Consider the following 18,578-nt stretch of genomic DNA (forward strand, 5'->3'; position numbering starts at 1 on the left):
AACATCTTGGAGCTCTGAGGCTCCCAATTCTAAAGTCTGCAAACTCTGGAAGCTGCACGGGGAGGGAAGGTTTGGCACCCTCCCTTGTCGGCATCATCACCCTCGGGCCAGGAGCAGGGAGGGGTGGGGAGGGAGCCTTGCTCTTCTCCAAGGGGGCTCCAAAGGTGTTTTTCTGTCTGAGATCCGAAGGAGGGAAGCTGTGGAGCCGATGCTGTCGGGGCTGAGCTGTCGGCTGTGGGCTGAGGTGTCCTTGGCCACCGCCGTGCTTCAAACTAATCCCGCCTTTGCCGACACAACACTGCTGCTAATTCCCTCGGTGCCCAGGTGGGGAAGCCGTGTCACCGAGATGCAAAGTGGCTTATCCAATGTCACCGGCAAGGAAATGGCACGGGGAGGGAGAGAGCTCAGTTTTGTCGGCTCCCAGTGCTCCCCAGTGCAGCTGGTGCCCCTCGGGCAGGTGTCGCTGATGGACAGGTGTGCTTGTGCTACGGGAGAAAGAGGATTATTTTCCTTAGGAGGCAGAGGCCAAACCTCTCTCGGGGGTGTCTGGGGGAGAGCCAGGCCCGTGTTTGCCAAAATCCCAGCTGGAAGCTCCTCCGACAGGTGCCAGTGGGTGCAACCCGGAGAGACACCGGGATAGGGACAGGCACAGGGATGGGGACAGGGGGCAGATCGGCACATCCCGGAGAAGCACCGGGGCAGGGACAGGGGACAGAGCAGCCCATCCCGGACAAGCACCGGGGCAGGAGCAGCGATGGGAAGGAGAGGCACCGGGGCAGCGCTGGGAGCAGCGCAGCCCGTCCCGGAGAGGCACGGGGACACGGACAGGGATGGGGGCAGCGCAGCCCGTCCCGGAGAGGCACGGGGACACGGACAGGGATGGGGGCAGCGCAGCCCGTCCCGGAGAAGCCCCGGGGCAGGAGCAGCGCCGGGGGCAGCGCGGCGGCTCCCGCGGCCCGGGCGGGGCGCTGCGCGGGGCGGGGCGGGGGCGGGCGCGGAGCGGCGGCGGGAGGCGGGCGCTGTCCATGGCCCTGCGGAGCTCCGGGCGGCCCCGGGCTCCGCCGCGCCGCCGAGCGAGCGAGCGATGGGCAACACGGTGCACAAGACGCTGGCAGGTACCGTCTGCGGGGCCGCGGGCGGGGGGCGCCTCCTCCTGCCCGGGGATGCTGCGGGCGAGCGGCGGCGGCCGTGCCGCCCTCCCCGGTGCGAGGCTCCCCGGGAGAAGCCGGGCGTGTGGGCAGTGCCCGGGGAAGCCGAGCGTGCCGGCAGTGCCCGGAGGAGCCCCGGGCGTTCGGGCGTTTCGGGGGTTTTCGCGAGCCGCTCGCTGGCGGCGATGCGCGGCGGGCGGGGATGCTGAGCGCGGGGTGAAGCGGGGCTGATCCCGCAGCCGGAGCGGCGATCCCAGCCCTCGCACCCGCTCCTTGGAGGGGCTCTCTGCTTCGTTTCTCCTGCTCGTTGTGTTATTTTAATACAACTTTTTAATGGGGAGAGACGTTAGTTGTTCGGAGTGGCCGGGTGAAATGTTGGGTGGGCTGCCCTGCCTTTAAAATTGCCTTTTTAGCCAATTTTGCACTCAGACAAGACATGTACAGATTCTTTTCCTTTGCAAGTTCGTAACTGTGGGGTTGTCTCCCCCCTCGGAGAATCTGTGCATAATAAAAGCAGTTGGTCTCTATAGAATCAACAGTGTTGAATTACTGAGCCCTTGCCAGGCTGTATCTTCAGCCACTTTGCCTTTCTTCTCTTTTCTGCTCTTGCAGAGCTCCTGCATTGCATCCTTTGTACTTCAGGCTCCCATAAATAAAAAGGGTATTATTAAACTTATTTAAAGAAGCAGGAGGACCTATTGAACACATACACGTCTGCCTGTAATCAGCCAGGGAGCTGAATATAGAAATAAAGAGAGGAATAGATTAGCATTTGGATGTGCCATATATTGTCTTTGCAAAGAGAGGGTGCCTGGGACCTTCAGGGCACAAAAGAAAGCTGCTAAGCTCGTGGTTTAGCTATGAAGCAGCGATTAGATTTCTAGTTGCATCTCCTCTCGTTCTCTATTACGTTTAAATGGGACATTAGCTCCTCTCACAATAAGGAAGTTTTCATTTTTTTTTCACCAACTGGCAAATAAAGGCATGGTGAGGAGTGCATGACCTTGGAGGAAATTTATTTTGCGGGTCGGCTTTTCAGCTGGGGGCACATGCAAAAAACCTGGGAGGGGGAAAGAAAAGCCAGGGAAACATCTTTGGGTCAGCAGAGGTTACCCCGGTCAGGCTGGAACTTCCCGAAGGAAAAACCTCCGTACCTGCTGTGCCGTGGGATCCAGCAGAGAGCTGTGCTCCAGAAGGCTGGGAGTTGTACCAGCCCTGGTGCTAGAACAGTCTCTCCTGAGCAGCCTCCACACGCTCAGCCCTCCGCACGTGAATTTAAAAAAAGGGATGACATCAGCTGCACCGCAGCTCCGCCATTCAGGACTTCCTCGCGGCGCTTTCAAAAGGAGCCGGTCAAGAGGAAAAGTTTGATTGGGGGGGGGGAGAAATGAAGGCTTGATTTATGGAGACCTCCCAGCCGAAACGTTTGTTCTGGTGGCCTAGAAAACCTCGGTGGTGTCCCTCCAGGTGGAGGCTGTCTGGGAGCATTGCAGCGCTGGGGATGGTCCATTGGCAAACATTTGTCAAATTGCGCAAGGCAAAGCTATGCAGGACACTTGAATGCCTCTGCTGAGGGCTGGATGATGCTGGAAATGTGTCTTTTCCCCAAATTCAGTTTGCTTTTTACAAGAGTAATGACAGCCCAAAGGAGCTGTTAACCTGTGGCTGCAGAGGAGCTTTTGGATGTTTGCACTTTGGAAGTTTGTGAATGTTTTTTTGTCGGGTTGGACCCCATTCAGCAATTTTTCATATGAAATTGAATTTTGGATGGATTGTTTGTCTTTCATTATCCAAATGGCATTGCGGAGGGAAGCAGGTTTAGAGCTGTTCTTGGAACAGTCCTTTTGAAAATTAGAAAGTTTTTCCGGGAGACTGAATGGTTGGATGAAATCCTATTTATAAATGTGAGGGCTGTTTAGAATTAGTCAAAGATAATCAGTCAGAATTAAGTCTTTCCTTTTCTTGGTCCAGAATGCACCTCTTTCTTCACCCTGCAGACTGAGCAAGGCACTTTCACTCTCATTTTGACAAACGGAGGAATTGTTCTCTGTCCCAGGGACTGAAGAAACTTATTAATAAAACAATCAAACAGAACGTCTTCAAACTGAAATTTGCTTGCTTGTGTTAAATTGATTCAGTGCAGAATCACTTTGGTGGTTTTGTTCACCATAAATACCTTAAGGTAGAAAAAGCCTTTTCAATGCAATCAAACGTAGAGGGAATGTGGCTCCTGGAAAAGCCAAACAAGCAGCAATTCAGGTTTAATACAGAAATGGCAATGCTTTTCTCAAAGAGCACAATTCAATTTTAAATCCTATTGAGGACAACTCATTTTTATACCCGAATTGGCTGAATGTGCTTGAACAAACCATTCCTGTTGCATCTTTAAACCTCGCCCAGCCTCATCCGTTCCTCCGCACGTTTCCGTGGAGCGATGCAAGAGCACACGCTATCGGTGCCGGAGGAATTCGTGCCGGGAGCTCGGGAAACTCGTGTTTGCCAAGTACCCGATGGTTAGCACACACTGGGCCCAGGCTCTGTCAAATGAACCGCGAGGTTCCGAGCGGAGCGGCACCCGCACGAGTAATGAGGCTGCGCCTAATGAGAGGCAGCTCCTGGGGAGGCATTGAGGGGAAAGGAGCTGGGATGTGTCAGATGCGCTTGGAGCAGGCCTGAGGTGCTGCTGGAAGCCGCTGTTCTCTGGGTGACAGCGAAATGACACCCGACACACGGGGATGCTGCCCGGAGCGCTCGGGATGCTCCGGGAGCGGCTCCCGCATCTCCTGCAGGACCGGCTCCACACGGGCTGGGCATGGATGTCGCTGTTCCCCTGCTCCCCTCGCCTCCCTGCCCACGGCCTGAAGTGATTTGCGGGCAGCTGGGTGAGGGAATTGTTGGTTTTTGAGGCACGGTGATGTCCTGGCTCCTGCAGGTGATGGCAGCACCTGGGCTGGCCCGCATCCCCTGCAGGAGCAGCTCCACACAGGCTGCTCAGGGGTGGATGTCACTGTTTCCCTGCTCCCGTGTCGCTGTTCCCCTGCTCCCCTCGCCCCCCTGCCCACGGCCTGAAGTGATTTGTGGGCAGCAGGGTGAGGGAATTGTTGGTTTTTGAGGCACGGTGTTGTCCTGGCTCCTGCAGGTGATGGCAGCACCTGGGCTGGGAGCTGCTGGATCTGTGGGATTTCTGGCTCTGTGCTTGTTTTTCTGCAGGGAATCGCTGTGTAGCTGGGGTGAGAGAGGCAGGGAGCAGCACAAAGCACTCTGGTGCCATGGATGGGGCTCCTTCCTCCACGGGGCTCCTTTCTGCAGGCACACACAGGGCTCAGGAAAGGGTTAATAACCAGTGGGAGCCAGGGCGGGCTGGGGAGAGGGGAAAATTCCTGTGATGCAGGGAAAGCCTTGTGAGAGCAGTGTCCCCGTGGTGACAGGGGAAGGTGGACAGCTGCTGGACACAGCAGGCACTCACCAGCCCGGGCACAGGGGAAGGACTTTCCACTTGGGATCCAGCTGTTGGTCCTGACCCAAATAGGGGCATTGGTATTTAACAAAGCAGCCAAATTCCCTTTTTAGAGTCTGGCTGGGATCTGATTGCTGTGCTTCTCCCACAGCCTTCCTCACAACTGTGAGGAATACCAAGTATGAGTGGCATTTGTGTCTGGTAAACACGAGGGAGAATGGGGCTTGTTCTGGCACAAGTCACTTCGGTGCAAGAAATTATTTTGTGTTCTTAAGGAAAAGGCTTCCAATCATCAACCCGCCCTCAACAAGGCAGAAATCCCAAGTTTAGGCCTTCACCAGGCTGGTGCTCCCATCTGCCAGGCCATACAGGGATGGTTGGAGGGTCCTGGTTACAGCAGAGCAGCAGGAATTTACAGTTTGTGGGTTAAAAAAGACATTTCTGTGTATGCCTTTTCAAAACACTGATTCAGTTCTCCTCTAAGAAATGAGGAGCAAAGTCCATGCAGTGGGAAAAGATCTGTCTGCCTTTTCCAGGGGCTGAAATCTCACTTGAAGGAGCACTTTTGTTTAGATTTGTTTGCTGGTCCCTCCTCCTTCAGCTGCTAGTGATGCACTGTGGGAGGAGTTCTTGTTATTGTCAGGAGTTCAGTAAATTGTTTGATTTGGCTCCAGTCTGACTTTAGGAAAACTACAAAAAAACACTTCAGGTTGTTCTGGTTTGAGTGAAAAATGTTCCTGTTCAGACCAGTTTTTGGTTTGGGTTTGGTTCAGTGCTGATCAACACGGACTGCAGGTGTTAATCCAGCCTGATTTTGCCTGTTTTTCTGCATCTTTTAGGCTGGGAGGTGAGGTTCTGAGAATCTGTCACTGATTTTGATGGCTCCCTGTGTGACCTTTGAGCAAGTGGCTTTATCACAGGATTGCTTTGAATGTAAGGGAGGCAGGAAACCCTGGCTCACATGGGGCTACAAGAGTTAATTAATTATGAAGCATCTCCTGGAAGAAGGTCACAGAAGTGAAAAAAGAAAAAGAAGAAAAAAGATTAATTCACTGTTTTCTTAGCAGCCTTCTGCTTTCCCACTCTTCAAAAGGAAACCTGTGAGGCTGCTGAGCCTTCTGTGGGATTTAGAGCTGGAACAGGTTGATTGTGCACCCAGGGCTCTCTTTAACCACTGTACATGCCCCAAACTGTGCTGCAGCCAACTGGCACCACTAATTCAGCCTTTGGCACCTCGGCCCTGGAGGCTGGAGGAACATCTGTGCTCCAATGCAGGCAGGCATCGCCTCCCAGGCTGCTGTTAAATGGAGCTGTGTCATGGCCCAGGGGCTGTCACACACACCCAGCACTGTGCCAAGTGTGTCACTGGAGCCAGAGCTTTCCCTGTCTCCAATGGCTTGTGCTGGGCAGGTGCCCTCTCTCTTTCCTTTTTTTAAATTTTAATTATTTATGCTCCAGAGGGGAATTTCTTAGCTGGGAATTCTGGCAAGCAGCACTTTCCCTACAGGGAATTTCTTTGCTGGGAATTCTGGCACGCAGCACTTTTCCCACTTTTATTTCTTTGAATAATTTTATTTCTTTGGATAATTGTGTGTGTCAGCACCTCACCCTCCTGCAGACACCGAAAATCCCACCCCAGGGTCTGTGTGTGGGCAGAGCCCTCGGAGAGCCCTCCCTGCAGGCAGAGGAAATCGCAGCTCCCCAGCACGTTATCATCTGATAACCCATGGAAGTGCTTCAGGATGGTTGAGGTGTTTAACTCCAGGCAAGCAGCACTTTCCCCACAGGGAATTGCTTTGCTGGGAATTCTGGCAAGCGGCGCTTTCCCCACTTTTATTTCTTTGGATAATTTTATTTCTTTGGATAATTTGGATAATTTTGTGTGTCGGCAGAGGCTGCAAATCCCACCCCAGGGTCTGTGTGTGTGGGCAGAGCCCTCGGAGAGCCCTCCCTGCAGGCAGAGGAAATCGCAGCTCCCCAGCACGTTATCATCTGATAACCCATGGAAGTGCTCAGGATGGTTGAGGTGTTTAACTCCAGGCAGGCAGGTTTGGATGTTTATTTGACAGGAGGAGGAGGATGAGTCACTGCCAGCCTTGTGCCGGGTTCCTCTCCCGGTCCTGCTGAGGATCTTGTCACATTCGCTGCCTTTTCAATCAGGAATGCAAATCAGCACCTCTGAGGGTTTCACCTCTTGGCTTGAGGAGCTGCTCTTGGGGCAGCCGTGTCCTGCCACTGCAGGCTTTGCCTTGAAAGGAAACATTTTCCTTCTCAGCGGCATCCCGCTGTTTACAGAGCCTATCTGAGAGCCTTGGCTGCTAAATTAGGAGCAGCCTCTCCTAAGGTGGAGCGTGCACGTCACCGTGATGGATGTGGTGGGTTCGGGAGAGGAGCAGGGAGGGGAATTGGCACAGCAGGCACAGGGAGAGCCCTTGAGGGGCTGCTGCTGGGCTGGCTTTGTGAGCTGGAACCCAGCTCAGATCCCACCTGGATTTCCCCATGGGAAGGTGTGTGAGATCCTCCAGCACAGGGAGAGCCCTTGAGGAGCTGCTGCTGGGCCGGCTTTGAGTCCTGCACGATGATTTTCCCTGGAACACAGCTCAGATCCCACCTGGATTTCCCCACGGGGAAGGTGTGTGAGATACTCCAGCACTTCTCTGTGCATTCCTGTGGGGAATGGATTTGTGTGATGGTGTGAATTTATAACATCTCTATTCCCTCAGCCTTCTCGTAAGGCTGAAAATAGAATTAAAGTTTTTAAAGTGCCTCTCAGTTACCCCATCTCCGAGTCAAAAAAGGGCCTAATTGACACATTTCCATGTTATTATCCCGTGTTTATCTCCCTTCCCCTGCCCAGGGCAGTTTCTGGGAGCAGTTTGGAGTTCTGTGCCCTGCACAGCAGCCAAACCACGGGGCTGACTCACAACCTGCACCTTCCCTGCTCCTCAGGATCTCCTTTTGGCCACTTTTGGGACCTCCTGGCACCCAAATTCTCCAGACCTATCCAGAGGCAGAGGTGCCAGGGAGTGGGGAAGGGCTGTGGGGATGGCCTGGCTCTGTGGCACATCTCAGGGAGGTTCCTCTGCCTGCAGCAGCTGCAGGAAGCTTTGCTGGAGGAGGATTTCCATACTTTGTTCTGTGCAGGCAGCTCCTCCACCCCTGTTTGGTGTCACTGATGTGTGTCCTGGAGGGGACAAAGGTGTTTTGATGCCCTCAGTGAGGTTCTACCCCTTCTCCTCCCCATCCCAGCTCTTTGCCCAGAGGCACCAGCAGGGACAGGCCCTCCCCAGGCTCCCTCAGATAAGATCTGTGCCCATGGCAGGACATTTATGGTGGAAGGAGATGCTGTTTACTCAGTGTTCTTCCCTATCTTGGTGATGGCTGTGTTTCTTTTCCCTGTGTATGATAAAGAGAATGAATCACCGGCACTGGGAGAGCTTTATTTCACCTTACCTGTGCCAGCTTTTCCCTGCAGACCTGCATGCCCTGCTGTCTCAATTACTGAGTGCTGGAACATGAATTCCTGGTGTCTGAGCACTTGGGCTGGGGCTTTGGGGAGGAGGGAGGGAGGAGAAAGTGATTTCTTGCTTGTTAATTTGTTTTCCCCTCTGTGTCCAGGGAGATCTCCTCCTCGGCTTTGTGTAAGCAGGGCTTGCTTTCCACCCTGCAGGTTTTTTCTCCCTGGGTTCTTTCAGACCTCTGGCAATGGAGCAGCTCCTGCTGAGAGGATCTGACCCCAATCCTTCCCCCTTTCCAACAAAACCACGTCTTTTTTCCCTTTTTTTTCCCTTTTTGCACCCTTTTGCTGTCAGGAAACCAAATCAGAAGATAAAAAATGATTTATTGCTTCAATTGCACAGGAAGATTCCTTAAAGACAAAACCATCTAACTGCACTTCAAAGCCTTCCCAGTGCAGCTGGGAAATCACATTTAGGATTTTTTTAAGAGCTGCTGATGCTTTGAGGGGAGAAGGATGGATGGAGTTTTGTTTGTGGTTGTTGGCTGGATAATTGCATGTAACAGGTTTTGAACTTTGCCGGTTTTACTGTGGATTTTTACATAATAATGATAATTCTGTGCTTTAAGAATTCTCCTATTTTAACCATTTTCCTGTTATTGCACTCCTGATAGGAAAATGTCTAATGGTTATATGGGAGAAATAAATAGACACATAAAAGTAAAGCTCTGGTTTTTGTTGGCTGTGTGGCAGCACAGAGAAAACAATCAGTCAGGAAAGAATTACCTGGAGCAAAAGTTTTCCATCAGGTTTCCAAATGCCAGGGAATAAAGATTTTTGATTTTTGCCCTCCTCTATAACTCAAACATTGAATCCTCCAGGCCCTGCCTGGAGAAGCCAAAGATGAAAGATAGAATATCCCATTTGGCAGCACAAATGAAATAATTTCATTCAGGTTTATCTTGCTCTGCTCAGAGATAACTGGCACTGTGGCACAGCTTTCCTGAGCCTGTTATCTGCTCTGCTCTCACTGGGACACCAGCTGCTCAGCTTGATGTCTTCTGGAATTTATGGAGTGCAGTTCAGAAGTTATCTCCTCAGCTTGAAAGCATAATTCCTAATGAGGAAAAATTGCTGTTTCTTGGGGTCTTAAACTTGACACAGTTGGATGGAGCTTTTTTTCCCCCTGGGAACACAAAACTCTTCTCAAGATCTGCCTGGTGTAGTGTCCTGAGGGTGGCTAAAATTCTCTTAAGAAGCTGCAGTGAATTTTGGGGAGAAGACAGGACCAGGAATTTTCAGCAAATGCTCTCCAGAATGCAGCCAGGCAGGTTAGCACCAATGCAAAGCCTTGGTGGAATACAATAAATAAGAATAGTTCTATCACTGGAGATCCTAAAGAACAGGTTATTTTTATTTGTTATTCATCAGCTAGGCATGGAATGAGTAGAACTGCACTACCAGGGCTAAGGGTGGGTTTGATAATCCTGGCAAAAAGCTGTGTCCCCTTGTGACCTCTTTAGGGGCTCTTCTGGCCCTTTCCTCAGGACACCTGCAAAACCTCTTGGTTATTTTGTCCTGCCAAGTGAAAGGGTTTCCAAGAACGAAAACAGAAATCATTTGCTAAGTGGCTGTTGCTCGTAGAGATAAAGAGCATCTTCCCCTGGCGGGTATTTCAGAATCCCAGGTGTTCTGGTGCTCTCTCCTGGGGTGGAGGTGTCCTCTGCAGGGTGCAAGGCAGATCCCCACCCGGGACACCGGATTTGTGGCGTTTGAACAGCAATTACCGGGCACCTGATCTGTTTAAACAGGTTTAAACAGCAATTTGTGGGGTTTAGACAGCAATTTGTGGGGTTTAAACAGCAATTACCGGGTGATTTGGCTGCACAGAGCAGCTCAAGCTGCCGATGCCATCAAAGGCACAGGGTGAGGAGGACAGAAGCTCCACAAGGCTCAATTTCAAGGAAATCTAAATTTATATAAAGTGATCTGAGGCCCTGTAGCATGGCTTCAAATACCTGAGTATGGAGCAGGGTTTGTGCTTGGGGATTGTAATCCTGGGGATTGTAATCCCTGTTACCCTGGGGACTGTAATCCCTGTTGTCCTGGGCATTGTAATCCCTGTTACCCTGGGGACTGTAATCCCTGTTGTCCTGGGGACTGTAATCCCTGTTACCCTGGGGACTGTAATCCCTGTTATCCTGAGGACTGTAATCCCTGTTATCCTGGGCATTGTAATCCCTGTTACCCTGGGCATTGTAATCCTGGGCATTGTAACCCCTGTTATCCTGGGCATTGTAATCCTGGGGATTGTAATCCCTGTTGTCCTGGGGATTGTAATCCCTGTTACCCTGGGGACTGTAATCCCTGTTATCCTGAGGACTGTAATCCCTGTTGTCCTGGGCATTGTAATCCTGGGCATTGTAATCCCTGTTACCCTGGGTTTTGTAACCCCTGTTATCCTGGGCATTGTAATCCCTGTTATCCTGAGGACTGTAATCCCTGTTGTCCTGGGCATTGTAATCCTGGGGATTGTAATCCCTGTTATCCTGGGCATTGTAATCCCTGTTACCTTGGGGACTGGAATCCCTGTTATCCTGAGGATTGTAATCCCGAGGCTTGTATCCCCTGCTATCCTGGGTTTTGTAATCCCTGTTATCCAGGGGTTTTGGAAGGGATGGGAATTGACACCACAGCCCCATGCACAACCTCAGACCCACAAACCCAAATTCTGTCCAATGACCAAAATGAACCTCCCGAGCCCAGGGCTGCTCCCAGGGATGGCAGAGTGGCTCAGGGCAGGCTCTGTCTGACTCCAGGGTGCTTTCCCCACCCTGTGCTGGGCTGGGGGCTCGGATGGATGCAGGAAAACTTCTCCCTGCCTTCCTCAATAATCTTAAGAGATCTTCTCCAGCCTAAACTGTGCCTCGTGCCTTCAGACATCTGACAAGTGCTTTATGTAAGACCTCTCAGATCCGTGGAATTGTGCAGGAAGGAGGATTTTTTTATTTTATTTTATTTTATTTTTTTCTGGAATAAGAATTGCCTTCTTCCAAATTAGCTTAGTCTGCTGCTGACGTCACCCGCTGTGCCAGGGCCTGTGAGCCTGCCAAATTCCAGAATCTGCTCTGAGATGTGACAGGCAGGGATCTGCTGGCCCTGGGCGCCCTGCCTGCTGCCACAACTTCCATGTCTAGACAAAGGATGCAGCTCACCTGCAGGGCTCAGCCATCCCCTCTGTTTGTTTTGCTAGAGCACAGTCTTTAAGAGATGAATTTATATTAAAGGCTTCCAAGAAATGCCTCTGCAACCCCAATGTTTATGTAAGAGAGAACGAGAAATTCATAATTTATTGAATTTGTGTGTGTTCTGCTTGGGATTATTCATTGGAGGAACATACTAAGTGATTTTTTGTATCCTAGTAACCAACTGCGGTTGCTTTTCCATGAATAATCTTTCTAGTTTAACTTGACCAGTCAAATCTAGAAGGGAAAACTCAAATTAAATTTTCAAGGCTCAGATAGCTTTTGCAGGTGAGAGAGAACACATTTTTTTCTCCCTCATTTAACCACATAATGATCAGGTTGACAGATGCTGTCTGGAGAGTTGGATCTTCCCAAGCAGAACAAAAGTGGAAGTTTGAGTCGTTATGAACTGAGCTTCAAAGCTTGATTTCTTTAATATTCATAATTAATGAATTGGTTAAAATGGTCCTGTCCTCCCTCAATCTGATGGTTTCCAGGGCAGATTTTTAATTGCAATGCAGATTATTTCCCTTTTGTGGGGGGTCTCCCATCAGCTCATGAGGACGCTCTGATGGTTAATTAATAAAATGATTTGTGAATTATTTCTCTCTGCCTTGCCAGCCCTGTGTGGAGCAGCTGGAGTTTAGCACTTAATAAGAGTGTGTTCACATTTTTCTTCTTCAAAATTTATTTTGATTCAGAAGGAGCCCCTTTTCAGAGTTATGTTTCGAGGGGTTGTGTTTCTTTCAAAATGCCTCTTGCTCTTAGAAATATTAAAAGCTACTTTGAGAAGCAAAACAAAGATAAGAATTTCCTTCCTGGCTCCCTGGGCGAGCTCCTGGTTTCTCCCACCCTCGTGGAGCACTCAGCTGACCATCTGCAAGCAGAGGGCAGAGGGACATTCCTCCCTGAGAGGTCAACACCACTTCTCATTTGAAACCAAACTCTTTTCAAGGCCTCTTTTTGTATGCATTCCTATTTAGTCAATGTTTACAGCCCCGTGGAAATTAACTGCCCTCCTGTAAATACCAGAGTCTATGGGCAGGCTGGAGGAATCCTCTCCAAACCACGTCAAGCAGCTCTCAACCACTGGCTCAGATTTTCCTTGGAGATGAGATTGATGGTGTGGCCAAGCCCCAGGAGGAGGGAGAAGCTTTCCCTGTGTGCCCATGGATTGTGACCATGCTTTCCCCCTGCCTCCTGATCTTGGACATGTGGAGCAGTCCTGCTTTCCTTGAAATGTTGGGTAGGGCAGTGCTGAGGATATTTCTGTGCATATTCCATATTCCCATATTCTTTCATTTCCCCTTTCTGTCCCCATTCCTGCATTTCCCTTTCTGTGCCCCTATTCCTTCATTTCCCCTTTCTGTGCCCATATTCCTGCATTTCCCCTTTCTGTCCCAATTTCTCCATTTCCCCTTTCTGTCCCAATTTCTCCATTTCCTCTTTCTGTGCTCATTCCTGCATTTCCCCTTTCTGTCCCAATTTCTCCATTTCCCTTTTCTGTGCCCATATTCCTGCATTTCCCCTTTCTGTCCCAATTTCTCCATTTCCCCTTTCTGTGCTCATTCCTGCATTTCCCCTTTCTGTCCCCATTCCTTCGTTTTCCCTTTCTGTGCCCATATTCCTGCATTTCCCTTTTCTGTCCTCATTCCTGTATTTCCCCTTTCTGTGCCCATATTCCTGCATTTCCCCTTTCTGTCCCCATTTCTTCATTTCCCTTTTCTTTGCCCATTCCTTCATTTCCCCTTTATGTCCCCATTTCCCCTTTCTGTGCCCATATTCCTGCATTTCAGTGTCTGATGGATTTGGGACCAGGGAAATCCCTGCTGTGGCTCTGTTTTGGTAACTTCAGGCTCCCTGGACATTTGAAATCCCTTTTCCAGCTCAGATTCCCAGCAAGATGATGCAAATGGGAGCTTCTGGGTGTCCTGAATTTCGAAGAACTGGAGGGACAGTGTGGAGTTGTGTTTTATTGTGGCCAGAACCACAGAGGCTGTGAGCTGTCAACACATAATTGTGCGCTTTGTGTTTGGTAGTAAAAGTTTGTTCTACCAAAAAAAGGAACAAAAAGAACTGCCCAAAGAGGAACAAATTCCTTCTCTCTTTGCAGCTTTTCAGATGTGATTTATAGGTGTATTTTTCCAAGTGAGTCCAAACAAGGGCAGTGAATGGCTCTGAATTAGTTTGATTCTGTTAATTGCAACAAGAGACATCTGGGTGGAAATGGGAGGGTTTAGCAGCTGTTTTTTTGTTTCATGTGGGATTTCTAATATTCCCAATTCCACAGTTACCAAGGAGTGCTGCTGGACTGTGCACTGGGGTTTAGAGGTAGAACTGACCAATGAAAAATACAAAAAAACCCAAAATACAGCTGTAACAATAACAACAACTGGCAGCTCTGCGGTGAACTGTTTGGAAGGTATTGACCAAAGGAGTTCTGCTGAACAACAGCCCAAACTCCACATTAAAAAAGTGAGAAAACAGGGTGTAAATTAGGGCTTGGTACTGCCTGGACCTGGCCATTGCAGTGCTGTTTGCTCTATAATTCACACCTTCACCCCAAGGATTCTTTCCTCTGGGGCAGGGAGCGAAAAAAAATCGTTTTCATAATTTCTGGCTTTTCAATAATGCAAGGAATTGTGTCTCATCTTCAGATTGTTTTTGGTTCACCTGCCTCTATCATGTTTTGGCTGTGATACCACAAAGACAGAAAGAATAAAGGGAGAAAAATGCTGATGTTGATTTAGGTGTGCTGGGTTCAAACCCCACTGGAATTAAGGTTGACACAGAGGCTTAAAAATAAACCTCTCTTGCTGAAATCCTTCTTGTGTTGAAATAATTGAAGACATTTGAGATGAAGGAAGGGGGCTGAGGTCGTGGTGTGTCCAGTAATGGTATGACTGTATTTATTTATTTTTTTTGTTTGGACAGTTTAATGTCTTGAAGTGGGTCTTGTTTCCTCTTATTAATTCCTGCAAATATCATGGAAAAGGATCTCAGAGCTGAGCCATGCAGCAGCCAAGTGTTGCACAACCACCTGCCTCTCAGATTGCCTTCACAGCTTAGCAGAGAAATCTGCATTTTTAAAAACCTCAGCTAAGGAAAAGAGGGATGCATCTTTTTTTAGTGGGATGTTTTCCTGTGTTTCTGGACCAGAATGCTACTCTTTTTTTTTTCCTTGCTTTTTTCTTTTTCCCTTTAAATATTTTTTTTTAAATTTGTTTCTGAAGTATTTAGAAAAAAAAAAAAAAAAAAAGCCCCAGCTTGTTTGTCTGAATATTTACTAAAACAGCCAACAAAAAATGTGACGTTATTGTGCAGGTTGGACTGTGCACGAGTTGAGTGAGGTCATCACAAAAAGAGAGTTTTTTTTCTCCGGGCGACAACGGATAGAACAAGAGGACACAGTCTCAAGTTGCGTCAAGCTAGATGTAAGTTAGAAGTAAGAAGGAAATACTTCACAGAAAGAGTGGTCAGAAACTGGAATCATTTACCCAGTGAGGTGGTAGAGGCATCATCCCTTGAAGAATTTAAAAAAAGACTGGATGTGGCACTTGCTGCCATGATCTAGCTGAACAGTTAGAACATCGACTGGACTAGATGATCTTATAGGTCTCTTCCAGTCTTGAAAATTCTGTGATTCTGTGATTCTGTGTTTGGCCAGATGGAATTTCCTTGAAATCTCCCTGCTGGGACAGGGCTGGCTTGAGGCAGCAGCCCACCAGTACAGCCCCAGAGAGCTCCCAGTGCCACCAGTGCCACTGTCCCAGGGAACCAGCCTGGCAGAGGAGCAGAGCTCTGCTGTGCCCCTGGTTTAATTATAACCAGTTATTACCCTTGTTTTGCCCTGTTTTGGATTCTTTACATATTGTTTTGGAAAAGCTTAGTGGGATCACAGCCTTTGTATATATAAAATATAGGATGATTGAGGAGCTGGCCACTGCTTTATTTAGCTTCCTCAGCCATGCATTCCTCCCCAAGTATTCTCCCCTCCTGCTGCCAGATCACTGTTTAAATTGTGTGTAAATAGAAAAGGAGCTGTGGACACAGTTAGAAAATGCTGGAAGAGGGATTTGCTGGGAAGAACACCTTCTTAGAGGCCTTTTGCCCCCTTTTCCTGGGGTTTTTGGCTCTTAGGGCAGATCTGAAGCCCTCTCTGGGTGGCACTGTTAAATCTGATGGCTCTCTGGTTATCCATCCCTGTTTGGACTGGAATAGCTCCACTGTTTTTTTTCTTTTCAAGTGAATTCTTTGGAGTGTAGAGAAGTTGTAATTAGGAGGAGAAAAGCAAAAGGGACTCTTAGAAGCACTGTGAAGAGAGATAAAGACAAGAGAAATTTCTGTAAAAGTGAGGAAGCAAAGAAAAAGAGCAGATTTGTACCTTTTATCTTGAGAGTTTTTTAATGGAAAAGTTGAAGGTGGAATGAATGGCCAGGCTCTCCTTCCTGCACCTGCAGCATCTCTCCAGGTGCTGATCTCACCCTTCACAGAATCCCAGAATGGTTTGGTTTGGAAGAGACCTAAAGATAACCTCATTCCAACCCCTGCCATGAAGGGGACACCTTCACCAGCCCAGGTGCTCATCATCACCTGCAGCTTTTCTTCCTCCCCAGCCCTGGAGGATTGCTGTGCTCAGGGGGGAGATTTTGGTGTTTTCAGGGAGTGTGGAAATCGCAGCTCCTGGCTGGAGCCTCACACACCCACCTGAGTTATGCCAGCGCAGCTCATGGCCTGGCCTTGCTCCAAACATGCTTTGGGGAGGTGGGGAGGGCTGTGGGTTGTGTACAGCCCAAACCCAGAGGGATGGAGATAAGGTAAACACAGCTTTTAGGGGATTTTCAGAGAACAATGCATGGAAAGTGAAGCTCAATTGCCACTATCGCTCTTTATTTGCATTTATGGTCCTTCCGTGCTGCTCTGGCAGCAGGAGGAGCCTGAGGGCATGGACCATTTCAATGTCAGTGATTATGGCAGGCACAAGGTCTTGTAACTCCTCAACAAATCCCAGTCCTGACTGGAGTAGGAGAGCATCAGAATGAAGCTTTTGGACCAATGTGTTGCCCTGAAAACCTGAGCTGGTTTTGTTCTCTGTGGGGCAGGAGTTGTCTTGGAAGTGAGAAATGAATGGGGAGGAACTGGGGGCAAGGAGACCAAGGCAGGTTTTTGATCTGTGAGGAATATTCTGTGGTCTTTGCTGTGCAGAGGGACCAGCCAGGGGCAGGATGGGTCTCAGAGAGAGTCATGGCGTGGCCTTGAGCAGCACTCCCTGACACAGGAGCTTTTTGGGGTCCCTTGGGTTGCTCTTAGGCTGGGTCTGTACTCTCACCTTGGACCTATGAAATTAGTAAATTATTTCTGTATGAAATTAGTAAATCTAAGCAGAGCCCAGCCACCCCAGAGAACAAGAGGGTTTTGTTCACATCTCTGCTCCTCTCTTCCCATCCTGCGGTCTCCAGCTGTGATCACTTCTCCCAGACCAGTCTTTCCAGCCTCAAGTGTTGCATATTTTAATGCTCTCTTTGCTTTCTGATGCACATTGCCTGTTTCTAGAAAACAACAAAACCAATAAATCACAGAAATAAATGTTTTAATCCCCGACTGACAATCACCAAGCATTTAGATTTGGAAAATATTCAGTCTTCCAACCTAGGGATGATCATTTCCAACCTAGCATTCCTCAGAAATCATTTGTGGAGTTGCTTTAAGAACTGTCAGCTGCTCGCTGCTCCCTGCTTTTGGTCACCTCCCAAAACTCTGTGATGGACTCAGAGAAGATAAAGTGAGCTGAGCAGACCTCTGCTCTCCCTGAGCTAAGCTCCACTTTCTAAAGAAGGTAACAATTCTGCAGACCCATAATACATCAAGTCAGGGCCAGGGGTTTGCTTTGCTGGTGTAGGAACTCGTGTGTGCCACACATGCAGCTGATTAGTGAGAGCACAGCCCAAAAATCCCCACTCAGAGCTGCAGTGAGAGCGGCTGACTGATCATTTCTGACAGGATGTTTTTATCTTGAGCCAGTAGCCAAAAGTTCCAGCGAGTTTTGCAGGATGGGTCCCAAAGCCCTGCCATGTCTGGGTGCTGTGTGGCTTTGGGAGCCACACGAGCCAGAGCTGGGTGTCGAGCCCTGGAGCAGCCCAGGAGGAGCTGTGCCCTTTCCAGGGCTCCTCATCCATCACACAGCTGCTTTCATCGCTGGCACTGCAGGGCTTAAGCAGGATTATGGCACGAACTCTGCCTTTCCTCCATCCCGCCCGCTCTGTCTCTCATTAACCAGCTCTAAGAATTCCTTACTCCAGTTGCAGACTCATTGACCCAGATTCCCTAATAATACAGGGAAGAGGAGATTTTTTTTTTTCCAGTGCTTAATCGCTGGCTTCTGTGTATACTGAGTGCTATTTATATGCAGGAGGACTAAAAGCCTGTAATAAAGATGGGGCCAACTTTGCAGCAAAATTCCTGCGTGCCCAGAGAGAGGCACAACAGGAGAGAGGCAGAGGTGAGTGTGGGTGGGTGGATGTTCCCATCCTTGCAGACCCAGCAGGAGTTTTATTTTTGGGGAGCATCCCTTGCTTTTACAGCCTGATCCATCAGTATTGGTTTAGCTCAGGGCTCCTCACTTTGCTCTGGAAATGCTTCTCCATCCAAGTCATGCACTGGCTTTGCTTGTGGCATATTTGATTTCTTCTACCACCAAAAGCAAAGCCAAGGAGAAGAATATGATATTATATATATATATATATATATATATATAAAATATATTATATTATATTATATTATTACATTACATTACACTACATTACATTACATTATATATAGAATATTACATTACATTATATATAAAATATTACATTATATCATATGTATAATTCTAAATTTATATAATTTTATATATAATTCTTATATTACATTACATTACATCATATTAGATTATATTAATTCATATAATAAATATAATCTTATATAATAGAATAATATTATATCATTTAATAATAATTCATTAATATATTAAAGTATTTAATATATAATAATATATTAAATACATCTAACAAATATAATGATATATTATACTATATACATTATATATATATATATATATATATATATATATATATATATATATATATATATATATATATATATATATATATATATATATATATATATATATATATATATATATATATATGAGAATAGAATATTCCTGCCAGGCTCTCCTCAGCTTCTGGGGCTCTTCTAGGTTGTGGAGGATTTGCCATCAGCACTTTCCA

The 18,578-nt window shown here is 48.1% G+C and overlaps 1 protein-coding gene across 1 annotated transcript in view; it reads left to right on the top strand.

The window, feature by feature from the left end:
• The first annotated feature begins 1,051 nt into the window (after positions 1 to 1,051).
• Positions 1,052 to 18,578, top strand: part of NEURL1B (neuralized E3 ubiquitin protein ligase 1B) — a 33,360-nt gene continuing 15,833 nt past the window's right edge. The window contains exon 1 of the mRNA XM_059483983.1: positions 1,052 to 1,115. Coding sequence (XP_059339966.1) covers positions 1,085 to 1,115 — 31 coding nt within the window. The 5' untranslated portion in view covers positions 1,052 to 1,084. The remainder of the gene's footprint in view (positions 1,116 to 18,578) is intronic.

This window comes from Ammospiza nelsoni, chromosome 16 (assembly GCF_027579445.1).
Source record: "Ammospiza nelsoni isolate bAmmNel1 chromosome 16, bAmmNel1.pri, whole genome shotgun sequence".
Classification (NCBI taxonomy): Eukaryota; Metazoa; Chordata; class Aves; order Passeriformes; family Passerellidae; genus Ammospiza; species Ammospiza nelsoni.